The sequence below is a fragment of the Spea bombifrons genome, chromosome 10 (genome assembly GCF_027358695.1).
Source record: "Spea bombifrons isolate aSpeBom1 chromosome 10, aSpeBom1.2.pri, whole genome shotgun sequence".
NCBI classification, from domain to species: domain Eukaryota; kingdom Metazoa; phylum Chordata; class Amphibia; order Anura; family Pelobatidae; genus Spea; species Spea bombifrons.
Window position 1 is genome coordinate 37339777 of NC_071096.1, and position 20267 is coordinate 37360043.

General features: G+C 44.8%; 2 protein-coding genes and 1 pseudogene across 2 annotated transcripts; 2 read left to right on the plus strand and 1 right to left on the minus strand.

Annotated features, from left to right (window-relative positions):
* Positions 1 to 828, minus strand: part of LOC128468044 (neural-cadherin-like) — a 57090-nt pseudogene extending 56262 nt beyond the window's left edge.
* A 12770-nt stretch (positions 829 to 13598) lies between these two features.
* On the plus strand, positions 13599 to 15412 carry LOC128467546 (putative neural-cadherin 2). Its single transcript, XM_053449211.1, has 4 exons — positions 13599 to 13700; positions 14064 to 14341; positions 14446 to 14643; positions 15171 to 15412. Exons 2-4 carry the CDS (start codon positions 14305 to 14307, stop codon positions 15293 to 15295), a joined length of 360 nt encoding a protein of 119 aa, XP_053305186.1. The 5' UTR covers positions 13599 to 13700; positions 14064 to 14304; the 3' UTR covers positions 15296 to 15412.
* Positions 15413 to 15545: 133 nt separating this feature from the next.
* LOC128468045 (putative neural-cadherin 2) lies at positions 15546 to 16769 on the plus strand. Its single transcript, XM_053449815.1, has 3 exons — positions 15546 to 15713; positions 15958 to 16081; positions 16647 to 16769. Exons 1-3 carry the CDS (start codon positions 15631 to 15633, stop codon positions 16767 to 16769), a joined length of 330 nt encoding a protein of 109 aa, XP_053305790.1. The 5' UTR covers positions 15546 to 15630.
* The last annotated feature ends 3498 nt before the right edge of the window (positions 16770 to 20267 follow it).

Consider the following 20267-nt stretch of genomic DNA (forward strand, 5'->3'; position numbering starts at 1 on the left):
ATTCGGATCAGGCAGTGGGAAACTGAAGAAAAATCACAGTCCCGGACCTCGATGGAAAGGTTAAATCTCCGTTCCTCAGGGATCTCATAATCCAGCTTCTTATTAAGTTTAATTATCGCGTGTTTCTCCTTTTGGTTGCTTTCAATAGTGAATGCGTGGCCTGGGTCTCCTCCAACGATGCTAAATGACAATAAAGCGTTTTCTCCGTCATCTTCATCTACTGCCACCACCTGAAGGACGTTAGAGTTGATTTCACTTGTCTCCCAGACGGTAGCATGCCACGTATCCTGGGTGAACACCGGTGCGTGATGGTTTATATCTAGAACATGAATAGTTGCCGTACCGGTGGAACTCATTCCTCCTCCATCTTCAACTTCAATAAGAAGAAAGTATCTGTCTCTTCACGGTCTAGGTTCCCGAGGGCTGTAAAAATAACACCGGTGGTGGAGTCTATGCCGAAGATGCTTCGGTTAAGCAAATCCAGGGGACTGTTAACGATGGAGTAAGTCAGAATAGCATTGGAACCCTTGGTTCAACTGCACTCATCTCCATGACGGACGCGTTGGCAGAAGCGTTTTCCAGCACATCTCCACTGCAGGTGCTTCTCTCGCAGATGAAATGCGGTACGTGGTCATTCACATCATCTACATAAATGATCACATCGGCAAATCCTGTGAGGCCATCTCCTCCTTCATCTGTGGCAAGAACCACAAACCTCCAGAGAGTGTGTTCTTCGCGATCCAGAGGCTTTTGGGCAAATATTCCTCCTGTCCTTTCATTTATGGTAAAAACATTACCTGCTCCGCTTCCATGCAGAGAATACTTCATGGTTCCTTGTTCTCGGTCATCTGGGTCTACAGCAGAAACCTTGACATACGTCAAAGAGTAAACACAGTAGTATTGTTATTATTGGCCAAGAACATTTGAAGAATACCCCTAACCCTCTTGTTCTGAGAGTTATAAGGAAGATGAAGTCAAACAAATTCTGGAAACATGTTCAAAGTACCAGTACCAAAACCGGTAAGTGTGACAGTTCTTCCCTTATGTGACCTTGGTACTCGTTCTGCGAGAAAACCGGAGCCTCATCATTTTTGTTCAACACGTTGATCATGACCGTGGTATAATCTTCCCACTTCCCGTCCGACGCCAGCACAGTGAGTTCATAGACCGGCACCTCCTCGTAATTCAGTGGCTGGAAAATGAAGACAGCGCCGGTTTCTGGGTCTACATCCAGGGCTCCCCCGTTATTCCCAGCTGTGATCTGATAGCGGATCTTTGCATTCATCCCTGTAACATAAACAAACATTCCGAGAGCTTCTTCCAAACCAAACAGCTTCCCTTTAAACGGAATGACTTGTATGTCGAGTCAAATGAATGATCCGCATTACTGATAAGCACAGGAATGAGATATTACTAGTTACTGATAATTCCTTTGTTCACCAAACTTCCGTAACATGGACTTTATGTAGATTAGCAATTTCTTCTTGGTACAAAAAATCAGTTTATTACCATTCTTTACTCTTTTGAGAACTAGGGGTGGAAACAACTGGTCTAGGGGTATCAGTTGAACTATCCTCGGTCACATTCCTAGACCCAGTTGAACTATCCTCGGTCACATTCCTAGACCCAGCTGAACTATCCTTGGTCACATTCCTACATTTATAACTCTTTGGGGGCAGAGCTCTGTAACTCTCTTACAACTCGGTCGCACTTATTTCACCTTCGTCTGGATCAGTGGCACTGACAAGGGCAGCAATGGATCCCACGTCCTGGTCTTCCTGCACGTTAACGTGGTGAACGCGCTGAGTGAAGGCCGGCTGGTTATCATTAACAACGCTGATGAAAACGCGCACGTACGCCGAGTCTGCAGAGACGAGAGGCAGGAGATTAAAATACTTCACAGAGGCACTTCTGGCAGCCGCAATTCCTTAAACTGTTCACCCGCACGTTAAATGAAAACTAATATGCAGACAATCCGCGGACAGACCCTGCGACTGCCAATTCCTGCTATAACACGTGAAGAACATTTTCTCATAAGCTTTTGAGAAAAAAAGCTTGGCTGATTAACATGACCTACAACCATGGTTAAAACCTGCATCGCCGAGCCTATCTGACCCACTGGTTTTAACAGAATCAAATGAAGCTCCATGATGTCACCTCTGTTGACCCTGGGGTAGAAGGGTAGAAGCGTATACACCAATCCAGCAAAAAGCATATTAAAAACCGTGAACACAAATACACCGGGAGGAAAGTGTGTCCTCGGTCACCGTGCCGCAGCCCGTCTCTCCATACAATGTTTAAAGGGCTTTAAGGTATAGGAGGCGGTGGCACCTGTGTCCGGATGGATGCTGAATGCAGGAAGAGAGCCCTCGCGATGAACGATCCCGTACTTCACTTGACCGTTGACGCCAACGTCTGCGTCTTTCGCCTCCACCTGCAGCACAAACGTTCCTGGGGGCTGGTTCTCCAGGACTACGGCGTGGTGACGGTACTGGGCACACTGGAAATAACGTTAAATCCACACATTTCTTTTAGGATCTGGCTACATCTTGGAGCCAAGGACAGTTCTAACACGGCTTTAGTTCATTGGCGTTCAGTAAGGGATTATTCTCCTAAGCGGTTTTCTGGAGTTAATGTATGAGGTACCTGATGGAAGACGGGCTTGTTCCGGTTGACGTCATCAACTCTCCCGGCGACCGTAGCCGTGCTGGTGAGGCTGTGAGGACCCCCCGAAGCGTTGTCATCTGTGGCGGTCACATACAGAACATACTCGGCTCCATGATGCTTTGGAAGCAGGTTAGAACCCAGACGGATTATTCCTGTTAAATGGTTTGAGGATAAATCAGTCCCATTGTTACAAATCCTTAACCCAGGGTAAGCGATCCCCCTACTCAACTATTTAGGAACTTCAAGTTATAGTTACTGCGATGGAATTCTGGTGAGGAACTCGATTTTATCTCGATGACTAATTTTCTTCTTTATGTAGCAGAATATGAGAGAAATCGTCAGGTAAAAAGCATCGGTGGCATTGGGGGGGGCGGTAGTTATGGATGTATACAAAATATAGCTCCACGTACCTTTCTCGGAATCAATAATAAAGCTCCCTTCTTTATTTCCTTCCGAAATGTTGTAAGTCACATGATCTCCATCTGGATCAAAGGCATGTACGGTGGCAACCAGGGTGTTGGGAGCCGCTTCCTCCGATACAAACGTTCTGTATCTGGAAAACAGAGAAACGCTGCCAAGAGACCCAATTCAGTGCTACCTCCTACCCCGAGGCTCGGCCAACACCAAACCTACTGGTCTTCTCACCGGCCCTGGCAAAGAAGTTATAGAATGAAGTCTATGCAGTCGCCTTTCATTTATGGATTGGGACAAACTCTCGAGCCTTCGTTGGGAGAGACCTGATGAACCACAATGTATTACAATGTATTATAGGAACCTTTGGAAACATTAGCAGATATTTCTACGCAGAAACCTAGTGGACACAACATTTTTTCCATTAAAATTATCAAAGAAAAGATCTAGAGGCCGGCTTTTAAAACTGTCAGTGTGAGAGATTCCGAGGAAGAGTGACATAGCCCGTCTCCTTCTATAGGAGCTTAACAAGATCTGTGAGCGTTCGGCTAAATAATGTGTGGCAAACGTAATGACTCGTAGAGCCGGAAGCCGCTTACGATGTCATTTGTACGATGCAGTCTTTGGTGTATGATACCTGGGGAGTTATTCTCAAGTACTATTTATTGAGGGGCATTACAGTTTATTACCTCTCCGAATGGGCTACACATTGAGATTTGTTGCCCGCTTTTAGACCACACATCAGGCTTTAGATAACCCTCATCTTTCCTCCGCGTGCAAATAGATCCGATGATATCTACGGCAATGAAATCTACAATCCCACTCGGCGAGGTCAACGTGGGGTATCCATAAAGACCTCAGAGCTCATGCAAACTCAAGCAGAACTGTCCGTCATCAACCATCCTCTTTGTAAAGCTCATAACCGCTGCAGATCCTGAGAAACCCGACTTGTAGCCCACTGCCGCCATCAACATCTTAGCTTCCAAAGAAGATCTGCAGCAGCTGTAGGGTTTGTCTGGTACAGCATTACAAACTCAACAGCCAGCAGGATAAATGCTTTAGAACCCAACATGTATGCGGTGGAACAATCGGAACCCTTAAGAACCCAACCTTGTAGCCCACTGCTGCCATCAACCTCTTAGCTTCCAAAGAAGATCTGCAGCAGCTGTAGGGTTTGTCTACATCATTTACATAATCTCCCCAGCAAACAGGCTAGATGCTGTAGGACAATAGGAACCATCTGAAACCCAACTTGCACCCTACTGCTGCCATCAACATGTTTGCTTCCGAAGAAGATCTGCAGCAGCTGTAGGGGTTGTCTGGTTTGTGTAAACCATCACAGCGGGTCCGCGGGTAGGCGCGCAGGGGCAGCGGGTCCGCGGGTAGGCGCGCAGGGGCAGCGGGTCCGCGGGTAGGCGCGCAGGGGCAGCGGGTAGGCGCGCAGGGGCAGCGGGTAGGCGCGCAGGGGCAGCGGGTAGGCGCGCAGGGGCAGCGGGTAGGCGCGCAGGGGCAGCGGGTAGGAGCGCAGGGGCAGCGGGTAGGCGCGCAGGGGCAGCGGGTCCGCGGGTAGGCGCGCAGGGGCAGCGCGCAGCAGGCGCGCAGGGCGGGCAGCAGGCGCGCAGGGGCAGCGGGCAGCAGGCGCGCAGGGGCAGCGGGCAGCAGGCGCGCAGGGGCAGCGGGCAGCAGGCGCGCAGGGGCAGCAGGCGCGCAGGGGCAGCGGGCAGCAGGCGCGCAGGGGCAGCGGGCAGCAGGCGCGCAGGGGCAGCGGGCAGCAGGCAGCAGGCGCGCAGGGGCAGCGGGCAGCGGGCGCGCAGGGGCAGCGGGTCCGCGCGCAGCAGGAGTGCAGGGGAAGTGGGTCCGTGGGCAGCGAGTTGGCGCGCGTGGGCAGCGAGTTGGCGCGCGTGGGCAGCGAGTTGGCGCGCAGGGGCAGCGGGTCGGCAGGCATGCGCGCAATGGCAACGGGTACGCGGGCAGGGGCGCAATGGCAACGGGTACGCGGGCAGGGGCGCAATGGCAGCGGGTACACGGTCAGGCGCGCAATGGCAGCGGGTACGCGGGCAGGCGGACCCCTTGTACGCTCCCGGTTTTTCCTCCCCCGTCCCTTTCCCTCCAATTACTCAATCAATTTATCAACATTCCAATGCGGATTTCTTGCATCCAGTATCGGCGCATAATTATACAAATCTGCAGATACAAAGTTATAATATAAAGACACAGATCTGCAGATATAAAGTTATAATATAAAGACACAGAACTGCAGATATAAAGTTATAATATAAAGACACAGATCTGCAGGTATAAAGTTATAATATAATTATACAGATCTGCAGATATAAAGTTATAATATAAAGAAACAGATCTGCAGATATAAAGTTATAATATAAAGACGCAGATCTGCAGATATAAAGTTATAATATAAAGAAACAGATCTGCAGATATAAAGTTATAATATAAAGACACAGATCCGCAGATATAAAGTTATAATATAAAGACACAGAACTGCAGATATAAAGTTATAATATAAAGACACAGATCTGCAGGTATAAAGTTATAATATAATTATACAGATCTGCAGATATAAAGTTATAATATAAAGAAACAGATCTGCAGATATAAAGTTATAATATAAAGACGCAGATCTGCAGATATAAAGTTATAATATAAAGAAACAGATCTGCAGATATAAAGTTATAATATAAAGACACAGATCCGCAGATATAAAGTTATAATATAAAGACACAGAACTGCAGATATAAAGTTATAATATAAAGAAACAGATCTGCAGATATAAAGTTATAATATAAAGACACAGATCTGCAGATATAAAGTTATAATATAAAGACACAGATCTGCAGATATAAAGTTATAATATAAAGACGCAGATCTGCAGATATAAAGTTATAATATAAAGACACAGATCTGCAGATATAAAGTTATAATATAAAGACACAGATCTGCAGATATAAAGTTATAATATAAAGACACAGATCTGCAGATATAAAGTTATAATATAAAGACACAGATCTGCAGATATAAAGTTATAATATAAAGATACAGATCTGCAGATATAAAGTTATAATATAAAGACGCAGATCTGCAGATATAAAGTTATAATATAAAGAAACAGATCTGCAGATATAAAGTTATAATATAAAGACGCAGATCTGCAGATATAAAGTTATAATATAAAGACACAGATCTGCAGATATAAAGTTATAATATAAAGACACAGATCCGCAGATATAAAGTTATAATATAAAGACGCAGATCCGCAGATATAAAGTTATAATATAAAGACGCAGATCTGCAGATATAAAGTTATAATATAAAGACGCAGATCTGCAGATATAAAGTTATAATATAAAGACACAGATCTGCAGATATAAAGTTATAAAATAAAGACACAGATCTGCAGATATAAAGTTATAATATAAAGACGCAGATCTGCAGGTATAAAGTTATAATATAAAGAAACAGATCTGCAGATATAAAGTTATAATATAAAGAAACAGATCTGCAGATATAAAGTTATAATATAAAGACACAGATATGCAGATATAAAGTTATAATATAAAGACACGGATCTGCAGATATAAAGTTATAATATAAAGACGCAGATCTGCAGATATAAAGTTATAATATAAAGACGCAGATCTGCAGATATAAAGTTATAATATAAAGACACAGATCTGCAGATATAAAGTTATAATATAAAGACGCAGATATAAAGTTATAATATAAAGACACAGATCTGCAGATATAAAGTTATAATATAAAGACACAGATCCGCAGATATAAAGTTATAATATAAAGACACAGATCTGCAGATATAAAGTTATAATATAAAGACACAGATATGCAGATATAAAGTTATAATATAAAGACGCAGATCTGCAGATATAAAGTTATAATATAAAGACACAGATATAAAGTTATAATATAAAGACACAGATCTGCAGATATAAAGTTATAATATAAAGACGCAGATCTGCAGATATAAAGTTATAATATAAAGACGCAGATCTGCAGATATAAAGTTATAATATAAAGACGCAGATCCGCAGATATAAAGTTATAATATAAAGAGCCAAATCCAGTGAAAGTAACGCGTGGCCGAGCCAACTACCCACAGCCATTAATATCACATTTGTTGCACGAAGTCAGAATTATCCGGGCAATTAAACACGGAACGTCCAGAACACGGCAGAGAACCGAGGGGCATCTAGGGGCGTGCGGGAGGCTTTAAATAACACATAGCAAACAAAAATGGCAGACGGCATTATTACTATTATTATTATTACTTATATACACAATATATACAACGTATCAGCACCAAGAACTTGGAACGCTCAGCTTTACACACATGAGAGGGTAACCGGCACGCCGCGGCCCAGCGAGCGAATCAAACCCCAGAACATGGACATAAACTCTGCACAAAGAGTAAACAGCGCTACAATATTAACCCTCTGTGTGCCACAGCGGCGTGCGGCCCATCGCCAGGCAAACACAATCGTATCGTTAAAGACATATAAGCGAGCGGCAAACATCTCAGATGCTACATCACAACAGCATAAAACACAGGGTTTAACCCTTTCAGCCCAGTTTGTACTTTAAAACACAAAACAATTTATTGATAAATAAAACCACATGCTTGTCTTATAAACAAACCACTCACCGGCCCTCCGTGTCCTTACTGTAACAGTTCAGCCGGAGTCCAAACAATCCCGATCTGCAACCAATATTATATTCCAGGGCCTGCTGCTTGATTGAGCAGATAATTCCCCAATTCACCCCAAACAGGTTTTTCTTGGTGGGGCAGAAAGTTGACAGCAGCCCCCCACACAAACTTGTGGGGTCTTTTGGGTTTCCATTTCTTAATAGAAAGAGTGGATTAAGCGGCAACATCAAAGCAGCTCTTTGGAAATCACTGAACAGCCCAGCAGTCCTGACCCAGGTGGATCAATCAGGGCCGCCCTCTACCTGCAAGATCCACCTCCATTCCTACCAGGAGATCCTGACAGCCTGCGGGGGGCAGACCTCGCAGTAACAATACGTGAATAAACCGTGATATTCATCGGAGGACAGCTACAGGAGCTGTGACAGGGCACCTACAGCATGGAGAGGGGCAATAATAATCATTATTATGTGAACGATGTATAACGGGGCAATATCTGCACTTTATGCTATAAGATTGGACTATAGTATGTGCTATATAAGGTTTCAGACATGGCTTCTGTTCATCCTCACCCCAGCCTCAGGGGGCACCGGATAATTAATGGGGTTCATTGTCAACCAACATATTCAATGATGCAACATTTTTTCAAAGAAATTATTGTATCGATAACAATAATAATAATAATATTAATAACAATAACAGCAAAACTAATAATAATAATCATAAAATATAACAATACTAATAGTAATAATATTATTATTAACAATAATAGCAATACTAATAATAATAATCATAAAATATAACAATACTAATAGTAATAATATTATTAATAAAAATAATAATTGTAATAATAATAATAATAATAATAATAGATGCTGGAATGTGTTAGGGATGTAACACTTTGTGTAATAATGTATCAACGTCCTGATTACTCGTGCTGCATTTTATTATAGCTGAATGATGACAGTTGTCTTATTTTTATGACCTCTCAAGTTCTTCTTGACCAGACGGGCTACAGTTCCTTTCATTCAATTGGATGACACCAGCAATAGCCAATGAATCCAGCTACAGACCAAGATCGCAAGCCTCTGTCACCGTCCGCCGCAATCTTATACATGACCTCTCTGCTCAGGGAATTATCGGTGAAGACTGGATGGACCGTGATTAACCAATAGAGGGCAAAATGCTTTATTTCACGGGAACCCAAACGGTTAATACAGCATAAGAATATCTCATGACATCCCAATGTTGTAGACCAACGGCATTGACGCGTTGGCACCTGTGACGGTATATTATCATAATGCTGTAGCAACCTATTCTGCAGCACTGCAGAAAATGCAGGCGATCTGCAATTTGCCTCCGCACACGCAGCGAGAAGACAAGAAAGCTACACTGTGCCTCATCTTCTGTTACTGTAACGTCCCGAGAAGATTGTCCCGTGTTCCTTTCCTACTCTACACACAGATGAGCGCGCCTACGTTCATCCTAGAGAAGACACTCGTGATTAGATGAAGGGACTGGATGTCTTTAAAGGGTTGCGGCAATAATCTTAATTGTCTTGCAGATGTTTCTTCCTTGTAACTATACTGAGGGATGTGGTGGCGTTCTCACCCTGTGACTGCAGAAGACAAACTTCCGGTGTTTTTTTTTTTTTTTTAAGTTTTTAGAGGGTGTAAATGTGTTTCTTTGTGCATGCCCTCTGTATCTGTTCTGGCTAGAGGTGTCATCTTCCCAGGGGACCCCTGTGGTGATTCGTGGCCTAACAGACAAGGACCCCGAGTTATAGGAATTTCATTCCTCTCTTAAGTGGAGGGGTTTCCATCACCTTTACCCCACCATAACTTATTGGCACATCAAAGATGGGACCCAATTCTTGGAGATGGTGTCATATAATCGGTCATGTGATCAGAGGGGTGTGTGCGCGCGAGAGAGAGAGGACGCAGAGTGAGTGTCTGTGCGTGCGCAAGAGAGAGGGGACACAGAGTGTGTGTGCACGCGAGAGGGGGGAAACAGATTGAGCGCAGTGTGTGAGGTGGCGCAAAATGTGAGGGGGCACAGAGTGTGGGCAAGAGTAGACAGAGTTTGAAGATGCACACTGCGGGCAATAGGGGATGTAGAGTGTGAGCGAGAAGGAATGTTGAGTGTGAGCTTGAGGGGCCGAAGAGTGCTGGCGAGAGGGGATGCAGAGTGTGAGGACGCAGAACGAGGGCGAGAGAGGATGCAGAGTGTGAGTATGGAGACTCAGAGTGTTTGCGCTGAGGGGACGCGGAGAGTGCGAGGAGGGTCGCCGAGTGTGAGAGCTCCTGAGGAGGGTCGCCGAGTGTGAGAGCTCCTGACGAAGGACGCAGAGTGTGAGAGCTCCTGAGGAGGGACGCAGAGTGTGAGAGCTCCTGAGGAGGGACGCAGAGTGTGAGAGCTCCTGAGGAGGGACGCAGAGTGTGAGAGCTCCTGAGGCGGGACGCAGAGTGTGAGAGCTCCTGAGGAGGGACGCAGAGTGTGAGAGCTCCTGCAGAGGGACGCAGAGTGTGAGAGCTCCTGAGGAGGGACGCCGAGTGGGAGAGCTCCTGAGGAGGGACGCAGAGTTACGTAGTACGTCCACACGACGGCGCCAAAGTATAACAAATTCCAACTTAATATTGTTAATGGAACTGTCATGCGTACCAGTGACCAGCAGGGGTCAGCATTTTCATGACAGTTATATATGATATATTTGGGCCTTGCTGCCCTCTGGTGGAGATGGATGATTATTGCACCGAGAGAAGATTCTGGTAAAAGAAATAGTGAGTGTGTTCTTCATGCAGCATACAGATTATGGAAACAATAACATCACAGGGTAAATCAGACTCCATTAAATATATATGTATTCATAGGTTGTCATGCAGTATATGGTGTAATACAGTACATGATGATGCCAAAGGATAACAAATCCTAACTTCATACCATTTAACCTGACATGTAATTACATAGTATGTCCACACGACGGCGCCAAAGTATAACAAATTCCAACTCAATCTTGTTAATGGAACCGTCATGCACACCAGTGACCAGCAGGGGTCAGCATTTTCATGACATGCAATTAAATATGATAGATTTGGGCAGTGCTGCCCTCTGGTGGGGATGGATGATCATTGCACCGAGAGAAGCTTCTGGTAAAAGAAATAGTGAGTGTGTTCTTCATGCAGCATACATATTATGGAAACAATAACATCACAGGGTAAATCAGACTCCATTAAATATATATGTATTCATAGGTTGTCATGCAGTATATGGTGTAATACAGTACATGATGATGCCAAAGGATATCAAATCCTAACTTCACACCATTTAACCTGACATGTAATTACATAGTACGTCCACACGACGGCGCCAAAGTATAACAAATTCCAACTTAATATTGTTAATGGAACTGTCATGCGTACCAGTGACCAGCAGGGGTCAGCATTTTCATGACAGTTATATATATAATATATTTGGGCCTTGCTGCCCTCTGGTGGAGATGGATGATTATTGCACCGAGAGAAGATTCTGGTAAAAGAAATAGTGAGTGTGTTCTTCGTGCAGCATACAGATTATGGAAACAATAACATCACAGGGTAAATCAGACTCCATTAAATATATATGTATTCACAGGTTGTCATGCAGTATATGGTGTAATACACTACATGATGATGCCAAAGGATAACAAATCCTAACTTCACACCATTTAACCTGACATGTAATTACATAGTATGTCCACACGACGGCGCCAAAGTATAACAAATTCCAATTTAATATTGTTAATGGAACCGTCATGCAAACCAGTGACCAGCAGGGGTCAGCATTTTCATGACATGCAATTATATATGATATATTTGGGCCTTGCTGCCCTCTGGTGAGGATGGATGATTATTGCATCGAGAGAAGCTTCTGGTAAAAGAAATAGTGAGTGTGTTCTTCATGCAGCATACATATTATGGAAACAATAACATCACAGGGTAAATCAGACTCCATTAAATATATATGTATTCATAGGTTGTCATGCAGTATATGGTGTAATACAGTGCATGATGATGCCAAAGGATAACAAATCCTAACTTCACACCATTTAACCTGACATGTAATTACATAGTACGTCCACACGACGGCGCCAAAGTATAACAAATTCCAGCTTAATATTGTTAATGGAACCGTCATGCACACCAGTGACCAGCAGGGGTCAGCATTTTCATGACATGCAATTAAATATGATATATTTGGGCAGTGCTGCCCTCTGGTGGGGATGGATGATTATTGCACCGAGAGAAGCAGCTGGTAAATGAAATAGTGAGTGTGTTCTTCATGCAGCATACTGAATATGGAAACAATAACATCATGGGGTAAATCAGACTCCATATATGTATATAGGTTCATATATATATATATATACATACAGGGCCGGCCGAAGTTTAAAATGCCGCTCCCCCCGCCGACGCTGGGGGGGGCGGCTTTTTAAACTTCGCCGACGCCATAATCTACCCCCCCCCCGGTACTTACCTTTAAACAGTCCTGCGGCGAGTCTCCCTGCTCTGCCACGGTGCCGGCTTGTAATGCTGAGCGCCGGAAATTGACGTCACGTCTGGTATATGAGGGAGAGAGAAGACATGTCTGGTGTATGAGGGAGAGAGAAGACGTGTCTGGTGAATGAGGGAGAGAGAAGACGTGTCTGGTGTATGAGGGAGTGAGAAGATGTGTCTGGTGTATGAGGGAGAGAGAAGATGTCTCTGGTGTATGAGGGAGTGAGCAGACATGTCTGGTGTATAAGAGAGGGAGAATACATGTCTGATATATGAGGGAGAGAGCTGAAGTGTCTAGTGTATGAGGGAGCAGGATGGCGTGTCTGTTGTATTAAAGAGGAAGAAGACGTGTCTGGTGTATGAGGGAGAGAGAAGACGTGTCTGGTGTATGAGGGAGAGAGAAGACGTGTCTGGTGTATGAGGGAGAGAGAAGACGTGTCTGGTGTATGAGGGAGAGAGAAGACGTGTCTGGTGTATGAGGGAGAGAGAAGACGTGTCTGGTGTATGAGGGAGAGAGAAGACGTGTCTGGTGTATGAGGGAGAGAGAAGACGTGTCTGGTGTATGTGGGAGTTAGAAGCCGTGTCTGAGGAAAATAACTGCATTAACGGTTTGTTTTCTGTAGATATTTTTAGTTGAACCAAAAAAACGGGACAATCTTAATGACCGAGAGACCTCCGCAGGGAACGTACGACCTCAATATTACGGTTTCTGACGTGTGTGGCCAGATACCTTCTCTACTATCAAAATTTATGTACAAGAGATTGGAAGTGACGCCTTCCACAGCTCGGTGTCTCTGAGGCTCACAAGTAAGTAATAAGTCGTGCGGAGGGGTCTCAGGTAGATTCTTGTAGGACTCCGCTGGGACATTTGATGGGGAGACTGCCTGGTTTGACCATCATAGAGCTTGCGCTAGATAAAGAAGTGATGTACAGGTCACCAGAGCTACATATATATGTAACCATTTCCCTGGACTCCTGTACATTGTACCATAAAGACATTAAAATTATGTAGTATCCCTGCATAGGGATGGAAGGAAATGGTGGCCCTTGGGACAGGAACGCTCTTGGCATTAAGTGACCCCTGTCCTACTCAGTGCGTGACCCCAATTCCCTTCCCTGCTCCTATCTGGGTAAATACGTTACTATCTCTGCTTCTCAGCCACAACTTTTTAACCCGCATTTTAGGCATTACAGCAGAGGAATTCATAGAGAATGATGAGTTTGGAGTCAGCAGACGTGACCAGCTCCAGGCCGTCCTGGCAGACATGGCAGCTGCCCATCCCAGCCATATCCACATCTTCAGTGCGGTGAATGCAGAGGATAACGCGACCGACGTGACATTTTCAGTATGCGGAGCTGCCTCCTGCCACAAACCCGAGATCTTACGGAGCTTATTGACAGCCCAGAGAGAGAAGGTATGGACAGAGTGTTTATGGCGTTATTACTGAGTAAGAATAACGTCGGCTGTCTCTTAAAATTAATGATATTACATAACGCAGAATATTAGTCTCATGATATCTAGATGTATCCGGTTTGTCTTTCAGAGTTTTGTGGAAATAATTCCCTTGGTTTTGAATCTCTGAGGGTACAGCCGGGGGTTTATTACTTTATAACAAAAGTAAAGATCTAAGAGCGATGCGTTTTAATCATCTTTATCTGCATTTGTTCTGGGAGGGAGCTGGTCCTGGGGTGCCTAATGGCAACAGAACTGGGATGGTGTCTAGATAAGTTTTTGGTGCCGTCTTAACTGAGTTTTTTTGTATTCTTCTCAATGACAGATCCGATCAGTGCTGAAGGAAAGGAATTCCCAAGTATCCATTGATTTCTGTTCACGGATGGGCTGTTTGCAGGATGGCGGGTGCACAATCCATAGCGCAGTCAGCAGATCCCCGCCTCTCGTGGATGGAGGTAGCGCATCTTAAGTCTCAATTCCCCAAGTCGGAAACGTGTCCTGCAGATGTCCGGTACAGAAACAATTTTACCAGAACTGTTATTCTCTGCCCCAAAACCCTTGCCTGAATGGTGGGACTTGCACGTCGACTCTCACCGGTTACAGGTAGGCAGATTCTCTGGACCATGTTCCCGTGTGACTTATCCCTTACATCATCAACTTCAGACAGCCTACCATTGAAGCTAAAATATTTCCATTTGTCTTTCTAGGTGTCACTGTTTCACTTCGTTCTTTGGGCCACGCTCCCAGCAGACTCAGAACATTTCACGGTAACGGCTATGCATGGATTCATCCTATCGGCCACTGCTCGGACAGCCATCTATCGCTGGAGTTCGTAAGCGACAGCACAGATGGATTGTTACTACACCGCGGAGAGTCAAGAGACAGTAAGAACTTCATCGCAGTTGGTGAGTATCAGGAAAGGACGTAGCGAGGAGGAGCAGCATCAACTAGAAAGCAGAGGCAGACCACATTTTCTCCCTTATATTGTGTACTTTACATATGGTTATTAAATAGTTATTATATACCCCCCATGTTTTCTTTTGAGCTTTTTTATTAGGAAGATATTTTCGTATGTTTCTTTCTATTCTTTAGTAGATTCAAGCTGAGAAGAAATCGAGAACTAAACCACTTTTATTGAATGTCTACACAGTACAATACAGAGAGTCAAATCACGAGTAAATAACGAGTAAATCACGAGGCAAAAAGTAACAAGTACAGTGCAATGAGTTACAAATCAAAATGCAAAGAATCACAGATACCGTGCAATGAGTTACAAATGACAAGGCATAGAGTTACAGATACAAATATGAAGTCATGAGTAACATGAAGTGAAAGTAATAAATCTACATTGACAATCAGTTGAATTACATTCTTAGTCTGCTCCGGGTCCAGCCGCACCGCTGTTAATGTGGTTTTGTTTCCATTCCCAAAGAGATTACGAGCGGCCGGCTCCTTCTCATCTTCAGACAAGACCTGACCCCGCTGAGGCTCGGCTTTCCAGAGCAGGAGAACGTTACAGACAGAACAGCATCGGATAGACCTGCGCATAAAAGATAAAGTAAGTTAATCACATCGTGAGCCAGACATGTAATTAATGCAGCCACAGGAAAGCTTAAATATTCTCCTTTAATCACAGAAGTAGAATGAAGACGAATCTTTAAGAGCAGACACAGAGCTGCATTATACTCAACTAACTGACCCTCAGCTAACTCTACATGGAACATAACCAAGACAAGTCACACCAACTACACAACGATTCGCATCGCACGCAGTCACATTTACTTAAAGGAAATGTCAACGTCGGGCAGTCAGGGAAGATGAATTACTGACTTCATTTACTTCGGTGCAGGGAGTCAGCCTGACTCTGGATCGCTGCCGCACGGCTTTGATAAATGAGAGAGGGGATCGGAGGAAAGCTACTTACAGAGGATCGAACGAGTTGTGAAGTCCATGGAGTCATCATGCAGGACAGAAGGTATGGAGCACACGGGACGGCTTGGGCTGGAGATCAGGGCTGTCTTTACTGAAGTCAGACGATAAACCGGGATTAATGCCTAGCAGCTGCAGCACTGGGTTTGTAATCTGCATGGATGAAGAGAAAGGAAGTGTTGAAGAGTCATGACATAATTTTTATGCATGTTTAATATTATCTGCAGTAGTAAAGCCCCACACCATGTGTTACTGTGACCCGTGTCTGATATGCATGCCATTCTCTGCAGGTTTTGGGAGCCGGATACCGTTCTGCAGCTCGGAGGCGTTAAGCAGTCATCTCCTCGTTCCAACAATCTCCTTCCGCACAAACCCTTTAAAGGCTGTCTCCGCAACGTCGTTCTTAATAAGCAGGTAATGACTATCACGCAGAGTATCGCTTACCTCTTACTGCAGACGGCTGCTCTGTAGTGGACGTGGGAGCTGCGGATGGATCCGGTAAACTGGATCAGCTTCGGTACTTTGGGGGTCTCTGAGCAGAGGGATGCAGTATAACCAGGTGGGTTAGCAGGATAGTCCCGGCTGGTATCACGTAGGACAGAGGTTGGTAATGATTCCTATAAGACACAAATAAATTAGAAAGTTCTTTGATTAGTAACGTGTATTATCACCAATATTTAGTAGCAGACGGGGGGCTCCTGCTGGTGGAACGCGGTAGAATTTGGCAACTTCAATTCAACGAACACTCGACAAATGCGATGAAGAGCAATAAAATACAACTCGCAGATATGCAGCCAGACTGCACGAGGAGCCGGGTCAATAGCCATTCTAAGGGTAACAAAGGTTAACTGAACCGTAAGAACGTAACAGGTAGGTCCGTATCAAAGCTTTCCGCCGAGTTATCTGAGCTTCTTTGTGCTGACCTGCAGAATGATATCTAATAATTTTCTTTATGGGGTGTGTGTTTCCTTTAACACAGGTGTATGATCTAGCAGCCCCTCTGGAAGCTGTTAATAGCTCCCCAGGCTGTGCGAGGAAGCGTACAGCTTGCTCATCACCTGCACCCTGCAACTCTCCTTGCATCAGTGACCCCAAGCTGTGATTTCCCACCCCCTCACCAGGACTGAGGAAAAGGTACAGGCTTGGCTTACAGCGATGCGCTCACGGGTAATTACTGTATAAGAACATTAAAAGGAGACCCAAACCTGAATGAATGGTTCCACCACCTCGCTGATATCACAATGTCTCCCAATATACAGATGGGTTTTATATTAAAAAAATTCTCATGCCAATATTTATGTTATATTAAAAAGACTCACCTGAACATCTTTGTGAATGCAGAGTATAGTGTAGATAGGAAAACGGGGAGTCGCGGTGCGATCATCAAGGAATCCATTTGAATGTTTGTGACCAAAGCTCCGCCAGAAAGGACTCTTCATACATCACATCTGAACGCTCTGCCACCGCCTGGTGCTCTGCTGGGCGATCATTTCTGTATCATAGTGAATAGCGTAATCCGCATTATATACTCATCCTTTTGCAGATGTCCACAAACTTCTTCCATCCTGGAGGCCACATCCGGTACCTGCTCCCTCATTCTCTCCATCCGCAGCGGACACATTTTCAGGCAACGTTAAGAACACGCAACGGCGACAGCGTCATCCTGCGTTTGTCTTCTAAGGACCAGAACGAATCCATCCACCTGCAGGTACCAAACACAGCATGAAGTCCATACCTTGACACGCGCCATGCTGCACGTTGGGTAGAGTCGCGTCCACATCTGAAGCTCCCGATTCCGAGCAGCCGGTAGATGGGACAGCTTTAGGGTCATTGTATTTCAGCCTGTAGATCATAGCGATGGTTCAGCATGACCCGGGGATCTAACGGCACAGTTTGTTTTGTCGAGGTGAGGCATGGGCTTCTAACAGTCTCCTACAATCTCGGAGAGTGGAACAAAGTTGGCTTGGAAAGGATGCAGAATGAGTTCACGCTTCGCTTTAATGGAGGAGGGGAGCACAGAGAGACGACAGCAGCTCACGGGACCTACAAAGAAATTAGTCGTTCCGAGATGCAAGATTCTGGGAAGTCTCAACCAATCGGGTTATCAAGGTTAAAAAAAAATTGTTACAGATAGTAAGCGTTTACGCTTTCACAACAACGGGCTTTAATAAAACTGTAAAAGCATTTCTAGTGAATGTAAGATTAGAAGCCATCTGTAAATCCATGGGGTATAAAGACTCTCCCTGCCCGTCATTACCTGGAATACACCATACAATGCTGAATTCCCATCATGCGCTGATCTCCAATTCCTTCTGTGTAATCAGGATGCATCAAGAACACGAGACTGAACTGGGCAAGTTAAGATTGGTAGCAACCCTGTTATTCATGATGGATCAAGAAAAAGCATTAAAATATAAAAAATATTCAGTACCTTGCATGCTGCAAGAGGATAATTCTTGCGTCTCCATTCGCAGCGCTGATCGCCGGAATTCTGTTGTGGTCTCGCTGCAAGAGGAGTAAGACCATAAACCAAGGAGTTTATCACGGATCTGGGCATAGCCAGGACCTTGAGGACACCAGAAAAAACATCTTCCATTACAACAAAGATCACGTGAGTAAAGCATTTGTGGGATACAATGTTACATTTTTTATATGTAGTTTGTAGCAAGTTTAAGACTTTGGTCCACTCACCAACTTAATACCAACCATGGACAATTACAGGCAGATAATGGGTGGGAGCTGCTGCTGATCCTGGAATTCTGATACAATCCGTACTCCATACGCCTTAAGCCGCTTCATACACAGCTGAAAAGTTAAGGGATAAAGGCCTTGTGTAACGAGATGGAATGTTTTAATTACCCAAATCACACTCAAAATACATTTATGGGGGGAGTAAGCAAGCACAGATTTGGTGCAGGACGGGTTAAATTGGATGAATGCTCGTTTGGCAACTTGCTGAGACGAACGAACCAATCGGTTTTAATTTGAGTGTATGTTCTCTGCAGGACACATTCAACGTGACAGAGCTCCAGCTGTGTGATCGGAGCAGCGCCGCGCACGCTTTCTGCAGGAAGACCGGAGGGCTTCATGGAAACGGTCCCTTAAGCTGCGATTACGAGACGTCTGTCAGCCTGAAGGAGCCGTCAAAGTACCCCGCGTCAGAGCGGAGCTGTTCTTTTACCAGCGGAGATTTCGGCCGATACTTCTACGACGTGTTCCAAGAAGCTGCCTACATCCAGCAAGCGCTTTCATGCGACAGCTTAAAGGTCTATCACGTGGAAGGAGACGGCTCCCCGCCGGGCAGCCTCAGCGCGCTGGCGTCGTCCGGAGCCGAGGGGGACATGGAGTACGAGGAGGAGATGAGACTGTGGGGGCCAAAGTTTGTGACTCTCTCTAAACTCTACTCTTACACGGCCGCCGATGATCTGCAGTGAAAGAGCGATGATCGGGAAAGACATCCTATGCTTTTGGCAGAGACTTGCGGTGATAACATTGAGGATTGTGCAGCCGAAGCAACAATGGTTTGATCGGGAGAAGCTGCAGAAATAAAGGAGAGAAAGCAGACCAAAGAGCTTACAGTCTAACCCGTGGTATCCCCTCGCTCACCTTGGGACGGAGTCCACAGAGTCTGAAGATGTCCAGAACAGCAGCAAACAGATCTGCAAACCTAGAGCCGGGACAAGAAGCTTGCATTAGTTCTCTAGTTACCCTTTATACCCCCGCGTGACTCCAATTAACGTCTGATCACCGCACCCCTATCAAAGCTTTAACGAGATCCATTTAACGAGCTCCACCCCGGACTGGGATTCGATTTCCTTACGAGGGCCCAATAAGGATACAGGATTTATTTCATTTTAACATTACGGGGCTCATTTGGCCCACCCACGTGGCCCCCCCTGTTCATGCCTTACCGCCGGCATGCATTCACCTGTGCCAAAGCCCCAGCTCCCGCTTCTGTTTTCACCCTTTAAAGTTTGAAATAAACTCAGTAAAACGATTATTCGGCTCTTTGTCCTCAGTTTGTAGTAAAACATTGTCAGGGGCCGGCGATTAAAACAAAATATGAAGACAATTGGAGACCAGCCCAAAACTTCATGAGGCCATTTTTGCTGCACGTGGTAAGTTCCAGCCCCAGTATTTGTTTTATATAGCGCCATCATATTTAGTAGCGCTGTACAATGGCTAGACAGGGTATAAGTAGTATGTAACATAATTTGACTTAAAACACAGGTGAGGAGGGCCCGCTTGTGTTAATTGGGGGCAAACCCTGCATTTTCAAAGTATATTCGACAAACACATTATTTCAAATAAAAAATACATATATAGAAAACCGCTTCTAACAGGATTATGGCCCACGAGAGCTCCTGTATACTGCGAAAGAGCATCTAAAAGTATGATGTTAACCATTTAAGTGTAACCAAACTACTGAAAAACGTATGTAAAAAAGAAATTACTTTCACAGTATTAACAAACACGCAAATAAATTCCACAACAAACTATGCACACCCCGACCATGCGAGACACTCTGTGACTGAAAGAAACGATCTCTGCTTCTGGGGGGTAGATCTAGAGGGCTGCATTCATTTCAAAATCACAGAAT